Source organism: Cladophialophora immunda, assembly GCF_000835495.1.
Source record: "Cladophialophora immunda strain CBS 83496 unplaced genomic scaffold supercont1.3, whole genome shotgun sequence".
NCBI classification, from domain to species: domain Eukaryota; kingdom Fungi; phylum Ascomycota; class Eurotiomycetes; order Chaetothyriales; family Herpotrichiellaceae; genus Cladophialophora; species Cladophialophora immunda.
The window spans coordinates 4,626,164-4,643,592 of NW_015622543.1; the positions used below are offsets into that span (position 1 = coordinate 4,626,164).

Consider the following 17,429-nt stretch of genomic DNA (forward strand, 5'->3'; position numbering starts at 1 on the left):
TGATCCAGGTTCCGATGGCCGCGAGCCCTCGTTGTCGGTATTTATCGGACATGTAGGCCGTGAACAGGTTGACAATGAACGCCGCGATGAAGGGTGGAGCTGTCAAGAGCTGGGTCTGGGTCTCGTTGTACCCAAAGCCCTTGACAATCGACGGGGTAAAGTACGCCAGGCCGTACAAGCATGCTCCGGCGCCGAAAAGCTGGAGCACCATGAGCCATACGTGCACACTGGCAAAGGCTGACGCGACGGACTTGAAGTCGACACTTTCGTGGCCTTGGAGGTCAACGTCAAGCTTGAGTCGCTCTTCGCATCTAGCGGCTTGCTCTGCGGTGAACGTGTGAACCTGGCGTGGATTGTTTGGAAGCAAGAAGAAGGAACCGAAACCGATGAGAAAGGTGAGAATGCCCTCCAGACAAACTATTAATCATTGAGAGTCAGCGCGCCAATTGAAATCAGGTTTGGGTGATGAGACGGTGAGAGCTTACAGATCCATTGCCAGCCGCGCATGCCTCCAACACCATCCATCTGAATGATTGCCGCCGCGAGGAGTCCAGAGAAAGCTCCAGCGGCCGAGGTTGCAGCAAAAAATAAGGCAACTCGGAGCTGTAGCTCATGTCGGCGATAGAAAAATGAAAGATATAGTACGATGCCGGGGAACAGGCCTCCTTCGAGAAGCCCGAGGAAGAAACGACAGGCGATGAGACCGTTGTAGTTGTGGACTTGGCTTTGGAGTGTTGTGACAAGACCCCATCCCGTGCAGAGGGTCGGAAGAAGAATCTTTGGGCCGATCTTGGAGAGAAGGAGGTTGGAAGGCAGCTCGGCGACAATGTACGGCACGTAGGTGACCGTGAGTGCTTTGAGAACCGATCATTTAGCGCCCAAAACTTTCAAGCCCGTTTCGCGTCTTACCGGTCTGATATTGGTGGTCCGTGAGGTGTAGATCCGCTTGTAAACCAGCCTAAACATCACTCAACAAAGTCCGCACGCGAGAAAGTAATAGTCCCAAAAATCACTCACCACCCGAGCATTTCCAATATTGCCACGATCCAGGAAAGACATGAGAAAAAGCAGCGCCACCACTGGGATAATAATCAGGTCCAGCTTCAGCAGCATCTTTCGGTCGAATGACAAAAGTTCCTGATCAGCCAAAATTGTGCTATCGAGTGGAACAGAGCCATGGCAGTTGTCCTTTTCTTCCCCAAGTTCGACGTGCTCACCACATGTCTTTTCCGTGGTGAAAGAATCTGCCATGTCGGAATAAGCTGCAACGATCTGTTCCCAACAAAGGATCCCAAGGTTGTAAGGTAAGACAGTCGGTGGTGATCTCAGCTTGCCGTCCAGCCTTTTATTGTCGAAATACTTGTATGTTCCCTCTAAAGTCGAGATGCCCAACGCAAGTTCCGCTGGGCTAACACAACCCCGGATTACCCACAACTTCCCGATCTGGTATGTCGGAAGCGGGGATCGCCATTTACGGTTAGTCCCCCCGGAGGGGGATGGCAAAGGCTACACCTGTATTATTCAACTTATTCCACGATTATGGCTTTGTTGTGCCGGGTCCGAAGAAAAAGGCTTCGTAAGCAACATCTATTACGAACCCCGAGCAATGACTTCCGTCACTCTAACTGGACTTGGTGCATTATCTTGACTCAGCTTTGACCCAGCTTCAACCAAAGCGAGTGTCAAGGTTTCCACCCTGTTACAGGGACCCGTAAGGTGGTAAGCTGTCTCGTAAGTATCGGGAGGAAGGCTTGGCTCAGTGTAATCAGTGCTCGGAATTTCGGCCATCTCCTTACCAAAAGTCGATCTCCGGGACAGAATGGAACCCGCGGCGAGGTATTCTGTGATGGAGTAAGAGTTTCGGCCAAGGGATCCTGAAATGTAAGTCTCTAGATCACGAGAAAGGGTTAATGACAATGAGAAAGGACAAGGCTTGAAACCTGCGATCCGCACCCTTGGCTCAAGAATCTGGGGGATCCTAACGAGGAAGACAAGTTGTCTTGATCGTAACGCGGCTCTAGCAAGGCGGCTCGCATCCCATCGGGAGAATGTTGTAAGACGGAACCCGCCAATTATGGCAACACAAGCTCGATCATCAGAATCCTCGCAAGGCATATGGAGCGGTGTTTCTTTTACAGCGCAGAATCAGAGATCATCCCGTCACACAGGCCCGATGTCTACATGAACAGGAAGGTGTCGCTGAATGGCGTAGATAGACAAGAAGCAACCTGACACTCTTGCTCCCGTGCCATCACGTGAACGCGTCCACTACCGCCTCCCTTTCACGAATTTCGTCTTCATCCGCCATCTATGATCCTAGGCCTTTGGGAGTTCGCCCTGAATGCAAGCCACGAGAGACCAATCCTTCAATGCCGCATCTCTATGCGGCGCCGCCCCCTCACTGTACTCCCTACTCGTCTGGTATCTCGCGTAGACGGCGAAACTCTCGTACCTTCTCGCCGTGACCACGTCCCAGGGAGTGTCGTTGTGCCGCAAGAGGTTCGTGACAGTGTCTGAGAAGAAGAGCGTCTCGGCGGGCTTGACGCCGAGCTTTTGCGCGGCGGTGTTGCCCGCGGGCACGTAGCGCGTCCAGAAGGCGTCGCGGCCGGAAGTGGGCGGGAGAGAGGCGTGTGGCGAGGAAGGCGGATAGAGGGCTTGCTCGTTGAAGCGGAGCATGTGGACCACCGTGACGGGCACGTCGTCTGGGAAGATCCCTATCATCGCGAGGTAATCTTTCGTTTTCAAGGGAGCTTGTCGTGGTTGTGGCATGGTTAGTTATTTAGAAGGTGCGCTGCAAGGTCTGGAGGCATGAGTGTCATAGATGCTCTATAGCATTGAAGTTGGAACGAACGCCAGGCGAGTAGTGGTTGCGTCAGTACAAGATATGTAGAAACATGGAGGGCCTGGTTGTTATGCCGACCGACAAGGATAGAGGACGAATGGGTATTGTGAGGAGAGCCGGTGTGTTTAACGAGGCATGGCTAGGTATGGCTATGGGACCCGTTCTGATCGGAACCTGACAATCTTCCGTAGTGCATCCTGGCACATATGTCACTTGGCTTCGATCATCTAAGCGTGTGGAGAACTCTAGCAATAGCAGTGTGAAAGGCCTACGGGGAAATTTCATCTCTCTTCGCTCTCACCACTTGCCCCGGATTGAACGCGTGAAAAGCGGAGTGTCCATTTGCCTTCAGATATCCGCTAGACAAGATGTAATGCTTGGTGATGCTTTCGGAAATGGATTATGACTTCGGAAAGACTAGACGGAAGCAGTAACTTCCGCCTCGGAGGAAGACTCGCTAGCGGGAACGCAAGATGACCCCGTCACGAGGACAATTTCGACGACACTTGTGATTGTACCGACGGACTTGTTAGTTTCCAAGACGCGAGGATCTGGTCAGTCTATATACTTTGCAGAATTGTACGAGAGCCTTTCGGGTGGAGACACCCTGGCAATGGGTTCCGTACGAGCCAAATGTGCATGGAGGTGCACCACAGGCCTGAGCCCGCCTATTCTGTGCACGTGGGCTAGTCTGCGCACGGTCCTGAGGTGACATCCTGCTACCTGCACTGCATTCTGATTAGCCTGTCTATTCCGTGCATGGAGCTCACAGAGGATAGAATACTCAGAGATCTCCCTGAGAAATCTTCAGCTTTTCGCTCGAGACAACTACGAAGTAGTTGCGAGCCGAAAGGACAAATTCAGACTAAGACGCCTCAGTTGCCATGGAAACTTTCCTCAAGGGACTTCCTTGTGGCATCCGACAAGGCACACGACCTTCTTTGTAGAAAACAGTAGCCGCCTGTTGTCTCCCCCGCCTCGAAGGCTATGAGGCGGTAAGATTGGTCATGAACACCTCGTTGAGCGGAATGTCAAGCAGGGCATTGGGGCCCCCGGCCTCAAGGTCAAAGAGGGTGGCGAAGTCGGCCCTGAAATCAACCGGATCCATGAAGCTCATGTCACCCTCTGACTCGTTTGCCGCCGCCCACGTCGGCATCATAATTTCGTCGGGTGCGTGGCGGCCGTCCTGGTCACTGGCGACCATGTCCGAGAGTTCATCCGGAATTGCCCCTTCAGAAACGTGTTTACGTTCGAGGCCATTTCTGTGCGCCACTTTCTCCAGCCTCTGGATGGGCTCCCAGTACCGCATGATCAGGGGCGACTCTGCACACAAGACCCTCAAGAGATCCAGAGCCATGTAGAAATCCTGGCTGACGTGGCGCCCAAAATCCTCCCATGCGTGAGCGATGCTGAGCAAGAGAACACCGAGAGCGTTGATTAGAAAGTGCTTGAAGAAGACGGGGTGCGACCGCAGCAATGTCGTCGATTTGTTCACCCTCCCTAGAAACAAAACCGTCTCTTTTGCCGCCTCGATCGCCGTCCTGGCGTGGCCGGTGTTCCTGGAGACTCTGGTCGTAGAATAGAGCACTGGCCGCCATAAAAGGTTGCGGAGTTGACAGGTCCGCGTCTTCAGCACGACTCGGAGGTAGAAAGACACGTCAGTCGCCCTTTCTCCGCCCCCGTGCTCGCATACGCGTTCACAAGTGGTCTGCAGAATATCAGGCAGACTCGAGTACCACTGCTGAACCTGATAGTCGAGAAATCCGACTTCTTCTTGGGGGAATTCGAGAGACATGTCCCCAAGTTTATTGACAATCCGGATGGCCTTGCCCGACAGTTTTGCGAAGTCAACCATTGCGGCCACATATTGGAGCGAAGCCTTTTGTGTCTGAACCGCACTCGGTGACCGGGTCTCCAAACCAGCGTAGGAGGAAACATCAAGCGTGGGCGTCATTAGCGTCGCGTCAAAATCAATGTCCTGGAGGACAAAAGGGATTCCAAGTGCCGAACTCTGGCGTCGGTCGAGTATGTAGACGGCCCAAAAGACAAGAACAGCTTGGTTTCGCTCTTTAATATCTGGAAAGCCACGCAGGATACTCTCGTTTCGGTGCAGGCCCAGCTCCAAACAGGCCCGCGCAGCCATGGAAACGAATTTGCCAGCTTTATGCTCATCATCAAGGTGGAAATGGAAAATGGCCTTTTTGGGGGTTGTGATGTTAATTTAGCGACAGCACAGGGCAGCGACCATGACTATACTTACCGCCAAAATCAACCAGACCACAGACTGCAAGGTCGTCGGGGTATCCAGGAGCGACCTTGTCAATTCTTCCTGGGCACTGTCATACAGCCGAAGCATAAGCTCGTCAGAGCTCCTCTTCTGGATCGAGATGCCTATCGCCAGGACCAGTTGGAGCGTCGTTGGATCGTGAACCAGGAGGACCTCCGAGGCGAGGGCTTTCCGTGGCGAAGGACATGGATTTTTTAGGTCTTGAACGGCCGCAAACAGCTTCTCGACCTGCTCAATCAGATTCTGGCCGAGAAGCACCGGATACATCGCGCCCGGCCCGCTGGTATAGCTTCCGATCAACTGCAAAGCTTTGGTTTTACCGAGTTGCCATAACGGATTTTTCATCACCGATCTGAGACACGGGCTGAGTTTGCAGGTTGAAAGTGAGCCCGTGTCAACTGCTGAGACTGGAGCTTGGGCTGGTGATGCTGGAGGGGTCGAGTCGTATCCCATGGCTCTGAAGCCGCATTTCACCACATCGAGGGTGAATTCCGTGCTCGTCGGTCCACGCACATGAGGTGATTCGGCGCGGACTGGGTTTGCGTCGCTCCATAGCTGCTCGTTGCGCTGATCGGAGTTCCCGACAGCCGAATCACTTGCGTTCCCTCCCTCTCGAGCGTCTTGTTTATTGGGCGCCCGGGGACTCATTTTATTGACCAACGTGTGGAGGACACTCTGCATCTCTCGCATTTGCGAATTGAGGTCATTCTGAGCGCTGGAGGTGTTAGTGTCTTGTAAGTGAGCTTGGGGAATGGGCCATCACACACCTCACGTCTTCGAAGCTACCACGTCGTCCTCGGCGAAAGTATGAACAGTCCACATTTTGTGTCACGCACCTCTGACACGGACTGTTGCCGTCGCATTTGACCTTGCGCCGTTTGCATTCATTGCTAGATTGGCCCAAGGCGCCAGGTCAGCGGCGGGTTTGTTTACTCAGCGGGGGTAAAGCACGCTATCACCGACCAAGCATGAATGGTATAACGAGCGCGTTTCGGCGGCTCTGGCCTCGCAGAGGTTTCTCGATCTCTTTTCTCGCCGGCAATGGCCGCTTTCGCGTTTTCTGTTTGGTAGAAAGCCGGCCCGGTCGCCCAGACGGTCCCCGACCCTGCCATCGAGTAATGACCCGCGAAGAGCAAGCAGAAACTGGCAATAAGTCCTGAAAGACAGTTGCAAACAGTGACGAGAGGGAGACCCAGAGAAGAAAAGATGGATGGACGGGGTTGGGGATCGCCAACAATAGCGCAGATAAAGACCAGGAGAAGGAGACGATCTCGATTTCAACGGTCCAGCATGCTCTAGCAAAATGTTATGGTTGCGGGACACGCGGGGCACGAGGCCCTTTCTGGAACTCGGCGCTCGGTGCTTGTGCCAATTGTTCCAGTGACCGTACCAGCCCCAAGCACTCCGGAGTAAATAGTTAGCTCGGGCGAGCCACGGCAAATGTGGAGGGAGCTAGACATTCCAATCATGGGGAAGTGGCTGTTACAGTACTATCAGATCAGGTATGGTTCCCCTATCCTAGTGAGGTTTCTGCTTGCTTGCATTCACCCCCAACAATTTTGACCACGCCCTCTTGAAGTTCGTATAGAAATGCCACGAATACGAGTAGGGTCCAGCTCAGTTTCTTCATTCTTGGGACTATATCTTCGCCGGAACCCTTAGGGCGTGGTGGGATCCCGCGTATTGGACTTCTGGAACTTCTCGAAACTGGAATCTGAGGGCTCCACAAAAATGAACCTTGAGGATCTTGCAATAGAGAATGCATGTGCAGCTGACTGGTTAACCAAGCTCACATAGTCCTTAAGCTATGTTTGTCCAAGATATCCCTCGAAGAATCTCCTAAAAATCAAGGCCAAAGGAGATCCAAAAGGAGGCAATATCTACCCTCGCGTAAAGCATATCGGGCAGAGACAACTACACGGGGTGCCTCTCAAACCTTGCCATCCAACACTACTTGTCCCAGTTCTTCCACCAGCGCGTTCTGCAACGCAACTTCATTCCTGGGGATGAACCTGACCTTGTAGCTCCGGGGCAACATCACCAAAGAGTCCCGATTGGCGACGCCGCGAATCGGGTGGGACTCGATCGGTCCGTGCGGGCGAATCTCGTAGCTGTTGAGGAGGCGCAAGAACAAGAGGTACAGTTCCCGGTAGGCCAGCTGCGTGCCGATACACATTCGGTGCCCGACACCAAAAGTGAAGAGCGGTGCGTCGGGCTGTTCCCGCCAGCGCTCAGGGCGAAAGGCTTCGGGGTCATCCCAGACCGCAGGATCTGCACGGAGGTAAACAAGGGGATCGCCATCGGCTTTGCAGAGGCGGAGGGGCTGGCTCACCCATGTTACAAGCCCATGCATTCAGAAAGAGGATCGTCCCCTTCGGGACAAGTTTGCCTTCATAGGTGAAGTTGGCGATGGATCGCCGGGGCAATGCAAGACGAGTCACCGCGTAGTACCTAGGGACACACGTTAGCAGCGAAGACGTCGAAGGCCTGGCCTATGAACCTACCGCATAATCTCTTTGATCATCATGACAAGATACTCACACGATTGCCGGTCGTAGGCGTCGCATAGCGGTGCGTCATCTCCATACGTTGCCATGATTGCTTCCTGCGCCTTCTTCTGAATCTCGGGCATTGTGGCCAACATGGCGATGCCCCAGCCGACTGCTCCATTCATAGTGTCCAGTCCCGCAGTCAGCATGGTCAGGTTCAAACTGCTCAACTCCATCTCGTCCAGCTTCGTCTCCTGGTCGAGCTTCACATTGGCCCTGATGCACGGTTTGTGCTCGCCCTGCTTCATCTTCTCGTCCAATCCTCGGTCAAGAGCGCCGATATACTTGTCCCTGCGGGTCCTCATGTCGGCGGCGACGGTCGAGCTGGAGTTGAATGGGTTCAACCTCAAGAGAGGAACGTAGTCTTGCAGATTGCCCGTGGTGCTGCGGAAGTTGCTGATTTGGTCCTCGACGTACACGATTTCTCGGAACACATCCGACTGTGATCCCATGCGGTCACCCCAGTGCAGCGTGAGGCCCAGACTGAGGTTCAAGCGCAGGAAAAGAGGCATTGGATCAATCGCTCTCCCGCCCGATTGACCATACTTGAGCGCCTCCGCCAAGAAGAATCGCGTCTCGATGTCGAGATGCGGGATGTAGCTCTCGACAGCGGGGCGGTTCAGGGCCGCACTGACCACCTTGCGCCGTTTTCGAAGAGAATTCGTGTATGGGGTAGTGCCTAGGGTTGTGCCGGATGTGCTGGCGATAATCTGTGACATTAGTAACGGCTTGGACTTAGATCGAGGTATTGCTTTTACCTTGTGGAACGTGTAGAATTCTGGTCTCGACGCCGTCGCTTGCGAATTCTGGATCAGTATTGCTTTCGCGGCCGCCGCACTGTTGATGACGAGGACGGGAATGTTCCCAAGCTGGACCTGATACACGGCCCCATACTTTCTTGACCATACCCTATATTGCTCTGGAATGTCCTTTCCGCGCAGCTGCCACAGATTGCCCACGATTGGGAGTCCAACAGGCCCTGAGAACTTTGGTATTCTGGATTTCCATCTGACAAACTCGTAAACAATGAACGTGACAGATGTTACGAGGACAATGCCAAAGAGAGCAGCCTGACCGATCGACTGGCTTTGGAAAGGGTCCAACTGGCTTGACGCCATCTCACCGGAGTCTCAAAGAGCACTGGCTGAAACTTAGATGTAATCTCGACTGTCAAATTGCATATGTCCAGGCTTGTCTGCTGGTTCAATGGCAGATATACTGTTATGCAGCAAATAGAACAGAGAATGAGGTCGGAGCCGAGTATTTCCGCCGACGACGGAGGTTCGTGAAACAAGGTCATGATCCATGGTCAACCAATGTTGCTCAGAGGTCATCCTGTGTGCACTGTGCAGCAGGGATGAGTGTGCAGTGTCTGGCTGGATGGAGGGCGGATGGACGAGGGCTCGGCGATGTTCCGAATCTCCGAGCCAGGTCGGGACCCATTTTGCTTTCCGACATGTTTAGAGACTCGCAACACCTCCAGGCACAAAGCTGTGTAGGTGGAGAGGCTTCGGAGCGGGAGCGACAACGTCAAGCATCGGAAAAGGAGCTAGAGCAACAGAAGGCACAGTCCATGGCATTGAACGCGGCCTTAGAGCACCTGGAGCACATAAAGCACGCACGAATTCCCTTTCTTGGGAGGACGGCAACGGGTATGCGTACGGACTTCTCGCTCTCGTTCATCCGTATCCCGTCCCAACAGCAACATGGTGATCTGTTTTCTCAGGGCCAACATAGAAACACGCGTAACATAGAGCTCAAGTGCAATAGAAACAGGAGAAGCTAGAATCAGCAAGACAGCATAGTGCGATGCATTCTGGTTTCTCTCTTGATGCCATGCTACGATCGAGATCTGTCCCGAATGCATAGGAGCAGGCCCTCCGAAGTACCACCCACCAGTGACATGGTTTTCCCAGGCAACAAACCCCAGGCTTTCACTCGTCTTCAAAGTCATCCTCCTCCCACGCCCATTGGAGAAACCGTTTGGGGACGTCGACGTGTTTCGCGCGGATGTAGTCGGTGAACCCTTTGCCTCGATTGTCCAAGAGCGTCGAACTGCTCACGCCGCGTCCCAGGATCCCGTAGATGACAAAATGGACGGCGAATATGGTCGGGAACTCGACCCGTTCGATCCGGTACTCGTCCTTCCAGTCACGGCCGACAAGGCTCTTCATTCTGTCAATGGTGAGGAAGCTCCGCAGCCATTCCCAGATTTCGGGCCTGTCGGTGAACAGGCCCATGTTCACGTTCGGCCCCTTGTCGCCGGACCTTCCTATGACGATGTTGCCGAGAGGCATCGTCACAGTCTCTCCGAAGGATTCGAGAGGAGTCGGATTGACGGGATCGTAGGATTCGCGTTCCTCGAGAGCTTCATATCTGGAAGGCCGTGTGACGGGGAACGTTCGCACGTTTCCATCTTTGTCGAGGATATGGGCGGCTTCTTCAATCTCGTCTTGTGGCATTATGCATGGATAGTAGACGTAGAATGTCTTGGGGTCGGCGGTTCTCATGTCCTGTGCCCAATGGAGTCCCTGCAGAAGAGTCAGTCGAGCTCTTTTTCTCACGATACGCATCTGGGTCACGGCCTCGTCAACTTACAGAGGGCTTTTGCTGTGTGTCGTCAGCCAGGATCAGCTTCAATGCCGACAGAGGCTCTGGCCGTTTGGCCTGTGCGAAGATGCGGGAATAGGTGGTGCTTTCGAACATCCTCCTGGGGTTCGGCCTGGGACTGCCAATCATCTGGAACTCCAGCACGTCAAACTCTTTGGTCAAATCCCTTGCGTCCAGACGGGCTCTGATCTGCATCTCGTACAGCTTGTGCTTCCGACGGGTGGAATAACCCGCGAAATTGGCCAAGTTCTGCGCCTCGTAGCCCCCCTGGAAGAACACGGCTAACTTGGTCGTCGGAGGAGGTGGATAACCCTTGATGTTAGATAGTCGAACACGGTCCTTTCCTACTTGCTTGATTTGGCAGTGGTCGAGGACGGCTTTCACGTCGCTGTTGAGATAGACGTTGCCCTGGATCTCGTAAAGAAGCTGGCACTTGATCGTTTCTTCGGTGACCATGCCGCCAGTGCCTTCGTGCTTGGTGATCACGCAAGCTCCATCCTCCTCCACCTCCGCGATCGGGAATCCAGAATCAATGAAGGTTTCCAACGGAAATCGGTTGAAGCCTGAAAAGTTAGAGCCTGAGGCGTAAGCAGAGCATTCGATGATATGACCCGCGAGGAATGCTCCAGCCAAACGATCATAATCCGTATCCGCCCAGCCATACCACCACCAGGCCGCTCCCATGATCGGAGCAGCATCAGCCACACGGCCGCAGATTATGATATCAGCGTTGTTTTCAAGCGCCTTGACAATCGCTCGGGCTCCAAGATAGGCGGTACACGCAAGCACTTCATCCGCCGTGAATTTCGCGTCCCGGTGGTTTCTTCCACTCCCGTCTTGAAAACTTGATGGTAGTTTTCCGTGCTCTTTGAGTGAAGACCTCACTCGGCCAGTGATGTTGTCGCCTGAGACGTACGCGACAGTCAGATTGTAGTTGTTCTTGTTGATCAGCTCCTGGCACCGCTTCGCTAGGTTTTGGGGGCCGAGCCCACCACCATTGACAATCACTTTAATGCCTTTCTGCGCGATGACATCCATGCTCAACTGTAATCCCTCCCAGCAATTCTTCTTGAAACCCTCGCCAGTGCCCTTATCCATGGCCGCCGCCTCCTGCGCAATGTTGTTCTCTGCAAGCCAGTCGCCAGTGATGAAGTCGACTGGGCCCATAGTGGCTTGTTTGCGCATCTGCCATCCGGGTTCCATCTGACCTCCAGAACAGTTGGCAATGCGGACAGGGCGAGTGCCACGGACACTGCCGCCGTTCACCTCTTGTTTCATGGAAGGCATGATTGATCAAAACTCTTTGCGTCCTGGATATGGCAACTGCAGGTGATACTCGACAAAGATCGATCGAGTTATGCGTCGAGAACTGTGCCAATGCTGTACATCGTCCAGCCTCCAAGTTGGAACCTTTCTTTTCACCATGGACGGTACCGAGTTGGAGGTTCATGGTTTGTTCCTCGGCTATAGCCCAGCTATTTGTGAGCAGTGGACAACCAGGGGATCTTGTTCGACCTCAGCACGGACCACGGTTCAGTCCTCCCAGAAGACAGATTGGAGGTGACCGCGGTTATTGGGCATGGTAGTTGCCGGGGGTATCGAGCACCCAGCCAGTACTCGTAGGCCCAGCTTGCCTTCACTAGCCAATGGAACTCGATGTCTCGTCAGCAACCACCCAGTCACTGCCCGCATTGGCAAGTATCCGACCTTGGCATATTCCCCTCAGACCTGGAGAGACCTGCAGGACCCCTCAGTTCCCCCGGCATGAATCTTAGTGTTTCCCCGCAAAAGGGAGGAGAGGCTGCATGCTGATCAGTTCCTGTGGGAAGCGAGGGAGCTTTCCATTAAGCGGAGCTGCGAAGTGGGCAAGGTCGCGCGCGTTACCGTGGTTCTCGCGGCATATGATACCCGCTTTGGAGCTCCGCCGGCTAACTGCTCACCCTTTCTTGAATTCTGGAAGAAGACCATTCCTCAGGTTACTAGCCATCGAATTGCCATATCTTCATTCCCAGGGAGTGAATGGTTATCACCGTCGACCGGAGACTATGCGCTTACATAACGACCTCATCGCAACTGGACCGGCTCGAACGACCGCCCTTGGCCCGCCTCGATCAAGCGACAAGAGACCAAGCTCGCTGTTGGGAGCTGAGGCAGAGCGGGTGGTCAGGCGTCGCGCGTCCCGGGCTTGTCAGGCTTGTCGGGCCAAGAAAACTCGCTGCGATGTCACCGTGGCGGTTTCGCAGTGTACAAACTGCAGGCTGGACAACATCGAATGTGTTGTCCCGGTCTCGAAGAGGGGCAGGACTCAGCGTGCACGCCGGAGCAGTGTCCTCGAAAATGCAGAGAATACCTCATCTCATATCAGGGACGGCTTGGGTGGCCTGGGTCTAGAAGCAGCAGAGAATGATTTCACCACGGCAAGCTCGCCCCTGAGCCCCGACGATCCTGCTCTCGTCCCGGTCTCGGTCACGTTTGACGAAGAGCTCGACAAGGCGCGAAGTTACCAGCAGCCTGCGGAGAGCGATGCCGACGAAGACAGCATCGACCGGGTGGTCATCGAGGCTCACGGTGATGTCGTTGCCTCGGAGCCAGAAACCGGGATGGTGGCTAGCCCTTCCGTGAGGGCATCACTCCCTGGTTTCATTGCCAAGTTATCTACTCGCGTCACGGGGGAAGATCTGGAGTTCCTTGTCCGAAAAGGAGCGATGACTATACCAGACCGCAGCGCGCGCATAGAAATCCTTCGCGGCTACTTATACGGCGTTCACCCCTTCATGCCGATGTTAGACTTCCACACTCTCAGCCAGGCGGTCTTGCATGAGAGGGAAGACCTCCAAATAAGCCTCCTACTCTTCCAAGCCGTCATGTTTGCCGGACTACACCCACTCAAGTCGGATGCCATCAAACAACTTGGTTTCGAGTCGGTCAAGCAAGCCCGCGAAGTCTTCTTTAACCGCGTCAGACTCTTATACGAGTTCGACGTGGAGAAGGACCACGCTGCCATCTTACAGTCATTGCTCCTCATGAGCAATTGGTATGGGAAATGGGACGACCGGAAGCATACGTGGCATTGGACCGGCCTGGCCTACGACGTTGCACGAAACATGGGTTTGCACCGCGAGCCAACCACCAAATTCGGGTCAGAAAGCATTCGGCATTTCCGGAGGCGGCTCTGGTGGAGCTTGTACATACGAGATCGCTTGATTACACTCGGCACCCGCCGCCCGATGCGCATTCACGATGACGACTTCGACGTGGCCATGCTGACCTTGGAGGATTTCGACCCCCGAGAAGTGGCGGAACCTTTCCAGACCCCATCCATGCGCCTGAGCGTTGAGGAGAACACGGCTATGGCCCTCATGTGTATACAGCTTGCAGAGCTCTGCAAACACATCGGGCGCGTGGTGTCATCCCAGTACACTGTCCTGAGTTCCCACCCAGACACCCCCTATACGATGATGGTGGTGTCCAAGTGCAACGTGGAAAATCCCCAGGAGTTGGAGCGCTGCGATCGAGAACTGGAAGAGTGGTGTCAGGCACAAGGTGGGAACACGGAGGGACGTGGTGCGCTGGCTGCTCCCCGTGACCCAAACAGCTGTTCCGGGGTATACTGGACGATCCTCAACATAACGTACCTGACGGTCCTGAATGTCCTCCATCGCGCGCAGGCCCTCCAAACCCCTTCCAAGTCTCCCGATTCCCGAAGCACCCAGATCTTGTCCCGGTCGAAGGTCAAGAAAACAGCCCGCATTCTCACCGAGTCGTTGCGGACCATGCTCCGCCGCGACCAGGTCCGCTTTCTGGGCCCGGTCGGGGTCACTGCGCTAGTGGCGGCCAGTCTCTCCCACGCGCTGGACATCAGAGCGCAGGATCCCGACGTCCACGACGCGGTTGCCTGGCGGCTCTCCCAAAACCTCCAGGTGCTCCAAGCTCTGAGTGAGATATATGCATCGGCGGACGCGGCAATATCGTTTCTCACCACCATTACTCAGAGAGCCGGTGGTCGTGTCCCCGCCCCTGCGCTGGAGCCTTTTGTCGCCAACCGCATCGGCAATCGTTCGCCAGCCCGTCGGCGAAGGAGCACCGATCAGCCCGACCGACGAACAACCCTCCACCCGGCGAACATGCAGGCCAGACCCTGCCCTACACCCACGGAAGGATACAACCAGCAGGGGGATTCACCAGGCCTTCTGCTCAAAAACAGACAACACCCACATCCCCGTGGCATGGCAACCCCTGGCTTCGACCTACCACCCGCCGAGGCATTCCCGGCCTCGAACACCTCCGCGATGTTTGGCTACGAGGCCGCCGACATGGCGAGGGACGGCCTGATGTCAGGGCAGTACTTGGACGAGATTAGGCATTCCATCTTTGGAGACGCCTCGAGCTCAGCGACTCAGGGCGCGTTGGGGGATTGGACCTATGATGCGGAAGCCGGCTTTGATGTCGATGCCATGACTTTTAATTACGACTTCTACGCGGGCACTTCCTGGGCACCCTAACCTAGCCTGACGACGTGCCCATCCAAGTGTCGAGGACGGAGCACATAATCAAATACTTACCGGTAGCGTCCGGGTTATGGTTAGAACTTCGGCGCGAGCTCCTTATTACCTCCTAAAGCGAGACACTAGAAACGCCATGTACTCCTCTCATGTGAAGTCGAAGCACCGAATACAATTTCTTTGCCTGGCCGCGGAAGTCACCCTTGCACAACGTCGCGGTGGTTGTTGGACTTGGCCACAAACAAGATCGCTATCTGCAGGGAGGTGTAAGGGCCCTCAATTCTCATGATCCCCATGCTGATGACGACTACGACTTGTATCTCTATAGAGTGTAGCGGAACCTCTCCAGCCCTTCAATGACTTCCTCACCATGGGCGGCCCTCTGATTCGCCCGCCAGAAGTAGAAGATGAGGACGACCGTGGTCCCGAAGATGGCGCCGCCGGAGGCCATGCCGGTGATGATACCGGGGATGTACGCCGGCGCGTCCTGCGACCGGAACACGAGACTGCCCATGATGCCGCCGACGCCGCCAGCGCTGATCATCAGGGCGGACGAAAAGGCGCGCTTCCACTGGCCGCGGACGTTGTTGGCCTGCCACGCCAGCAGGGCCGGGATGGTCGAGTTGCTCCCGATGCAGGTCAGGAAGACGCCGAAGTAGCGCGCCCCGGTGTTGCCGGCGAACCCGAGCAGGGCGAGGCCGACCATGGACAGCGTCCCGCAGACCAGGATCGTGGGGGACCGCAGCCGGTACCGGTCGCCCGCCCAGGCGAACCCGTACATGAAGAGCAGGGAAAACACGTGCGGCGGCGCGGTCAGGCACTGCGCCGCCGCGACCCCGAAGCCCATGCCGTCGCGCAGGATGATGGGCAGGAAGTAGGCGAGGGAGTAGGTCAGGTTGCTGTTGCACAGGAAGATCAGGGCAAAGCACCAGGACTTGAAGTCCTTCGCGTACGAGAGGAACTTCTTGAGGTTGAACCTAACACAGTCCACGGTTAGTCGTGAGCCAGAAGGCGAAGTGCTGGAGAGACAAACTTTTCCGCATGCACGTCCTCACGGTCAGCCTCGAGCCGGGCCACAATCCAGTCCGACTCGGCTTTGGTCAAGAATTTGAGCCCAAAGGTTTTGTGCGCGTTCTCCGGGAAGTTGACGATTGTAATATAGGCGATCAACGCAATCACCATCGTGATCACACCCTGTAAGATGAAACTAGACTCAGTCAGCAGCCATTACACTTGACTCCCTAGAAGACGGCAGAATAGTCAAGGATCAATGTCGAAATGGTGAGTCGAAAGCTCTTCCCTCCAAGACTTATCACGAGCACAGAAGAAAGGCCGATACTTACATCCACCGCCAACCAGCCAGACCAGGTCCGTGTTCTCCAGTGACGGTCGAAAGCCGTCCCAACCAGCTTGCTCCTACTCCGTGCCCCTCCAGTTGGGAAAATGCGTAGCCCAGAATGCCCGAGAAAGCCTGAGAGAGGATGCCGACCATGTAGAAGACCGCAACTCGCTTCTGAAGCTCGTATCTGGTATACCAGCAACTGAGCAAATAAGCGCAGCCAGGGAAGCATCCAGCCTCAAAGGCGCCCATGAGAAGCCTGAGAGGAATCGCCTGTCCCCAGGACTTGATGAATCCGAGCGAGGCCAGCGAAGCGCCCCACAGGAGACAGACGGTGGGCAGAAAAGCACGGGCGCCCAACTTCTTGAGCATGACGTTGGCCAGAGGCATGAAGAGACTGTAGGTGGGCATGAAGACCAGCGTGATGATGTTGTACCGCTCGCCGATGAGATTGAGGTCCGCTTTCATGCCCGACAGAACCGCGATTCCCAGATTCGTCCGGTCCATGAGACTGATGCAGTATATGAAGCCACACGTCAGCACCAGTCTCCGGTCGACATGACGCAGGATGAGCATCTGCTGCTTTTTGGTGAAGCCATGGTCCGTGTCGGCGACTTCGACCTTGGGAAGGGGGATGTCTTCGACTTGCTGAGAAACGTCCTTGACGTCGCTGTTCCGATGGAGAGACATAGCAGCGAAAAGCCCCCAAGACTGTATACGAGGCTCGAAAGCAAGTGCCCAGGTTGATGGCCCCCAGGAGAATGGAAAGGACTCGTGTTGCTTTTGAGTTCCAAGACAAAATACGGAGTGCCCCCAGATTGCCCCGGATCTGGGGATGGCAATAGGCGGGTCCATCCATCCCCGTAGACAAACCAGGTGAAACCGTGTCTATACCCGGCCGCTTACTCTACTGGCTATGATCCGGCTATAGAAGCCACGCCCTCGTTGGTCCGCGGCAACCGTATTCTGGTCTATCCTCTTTGGCCCACTCTGTCAGCCTGATTGTGCCTAACCTCATTGGTATGCTCCTTAGAGCCTTCTCCACAATTGCTTCTGCCAGCGCCCGGTTTCCCCTCGGTCGTCGAGGTTGGAGTAACAGGGGCTTTCCGCGGCTACACCTTTGACGTAGATCAACGAGACGAACGGTACAATGTGTACATATTACGACCCTTGTTTCATCCGTGCAAGTCCAGGTTGTAGTTGGTTATGCATTCCCAACTACTAGGAAAAACAAGAACCCGTCAAACCATGGTGTCATTCGCTGACCTCCCCAAGTGGGATGAGCTCGAGGATAAGAAGC

The 17,429-nt window shown here is 55.0% G+C and overlaps 1 protein-coding gene across 1 annotated transcript; it reads right to left on the reverse strand.

Annotated features, from left to right (window-relative positions):
- Window positions 1-15,112: 15,112 nt before the first annotated feature.
- PV07_05994 (uncharacterized protein) lies at window positions 15,113-16,819 on the reverse strand (the record flags this gene model as incomplete). Its single annotated transcript, XM_016392932.1, has 3 exons — window positions 15,113-15,767; window positions 15,824-15,997; window positions 16,134-16,819. The coding sequence occupies 3 exons, from the start codon at window positions 16,817-16,819 to the stop codon at window positions 15,113-15,115; spliced, it is 1,515 nt and encodes a 504-aa protein (XP_016250451.1).
- Window positions 16,820-17,429: the final 610 nt, after the last annotated feature.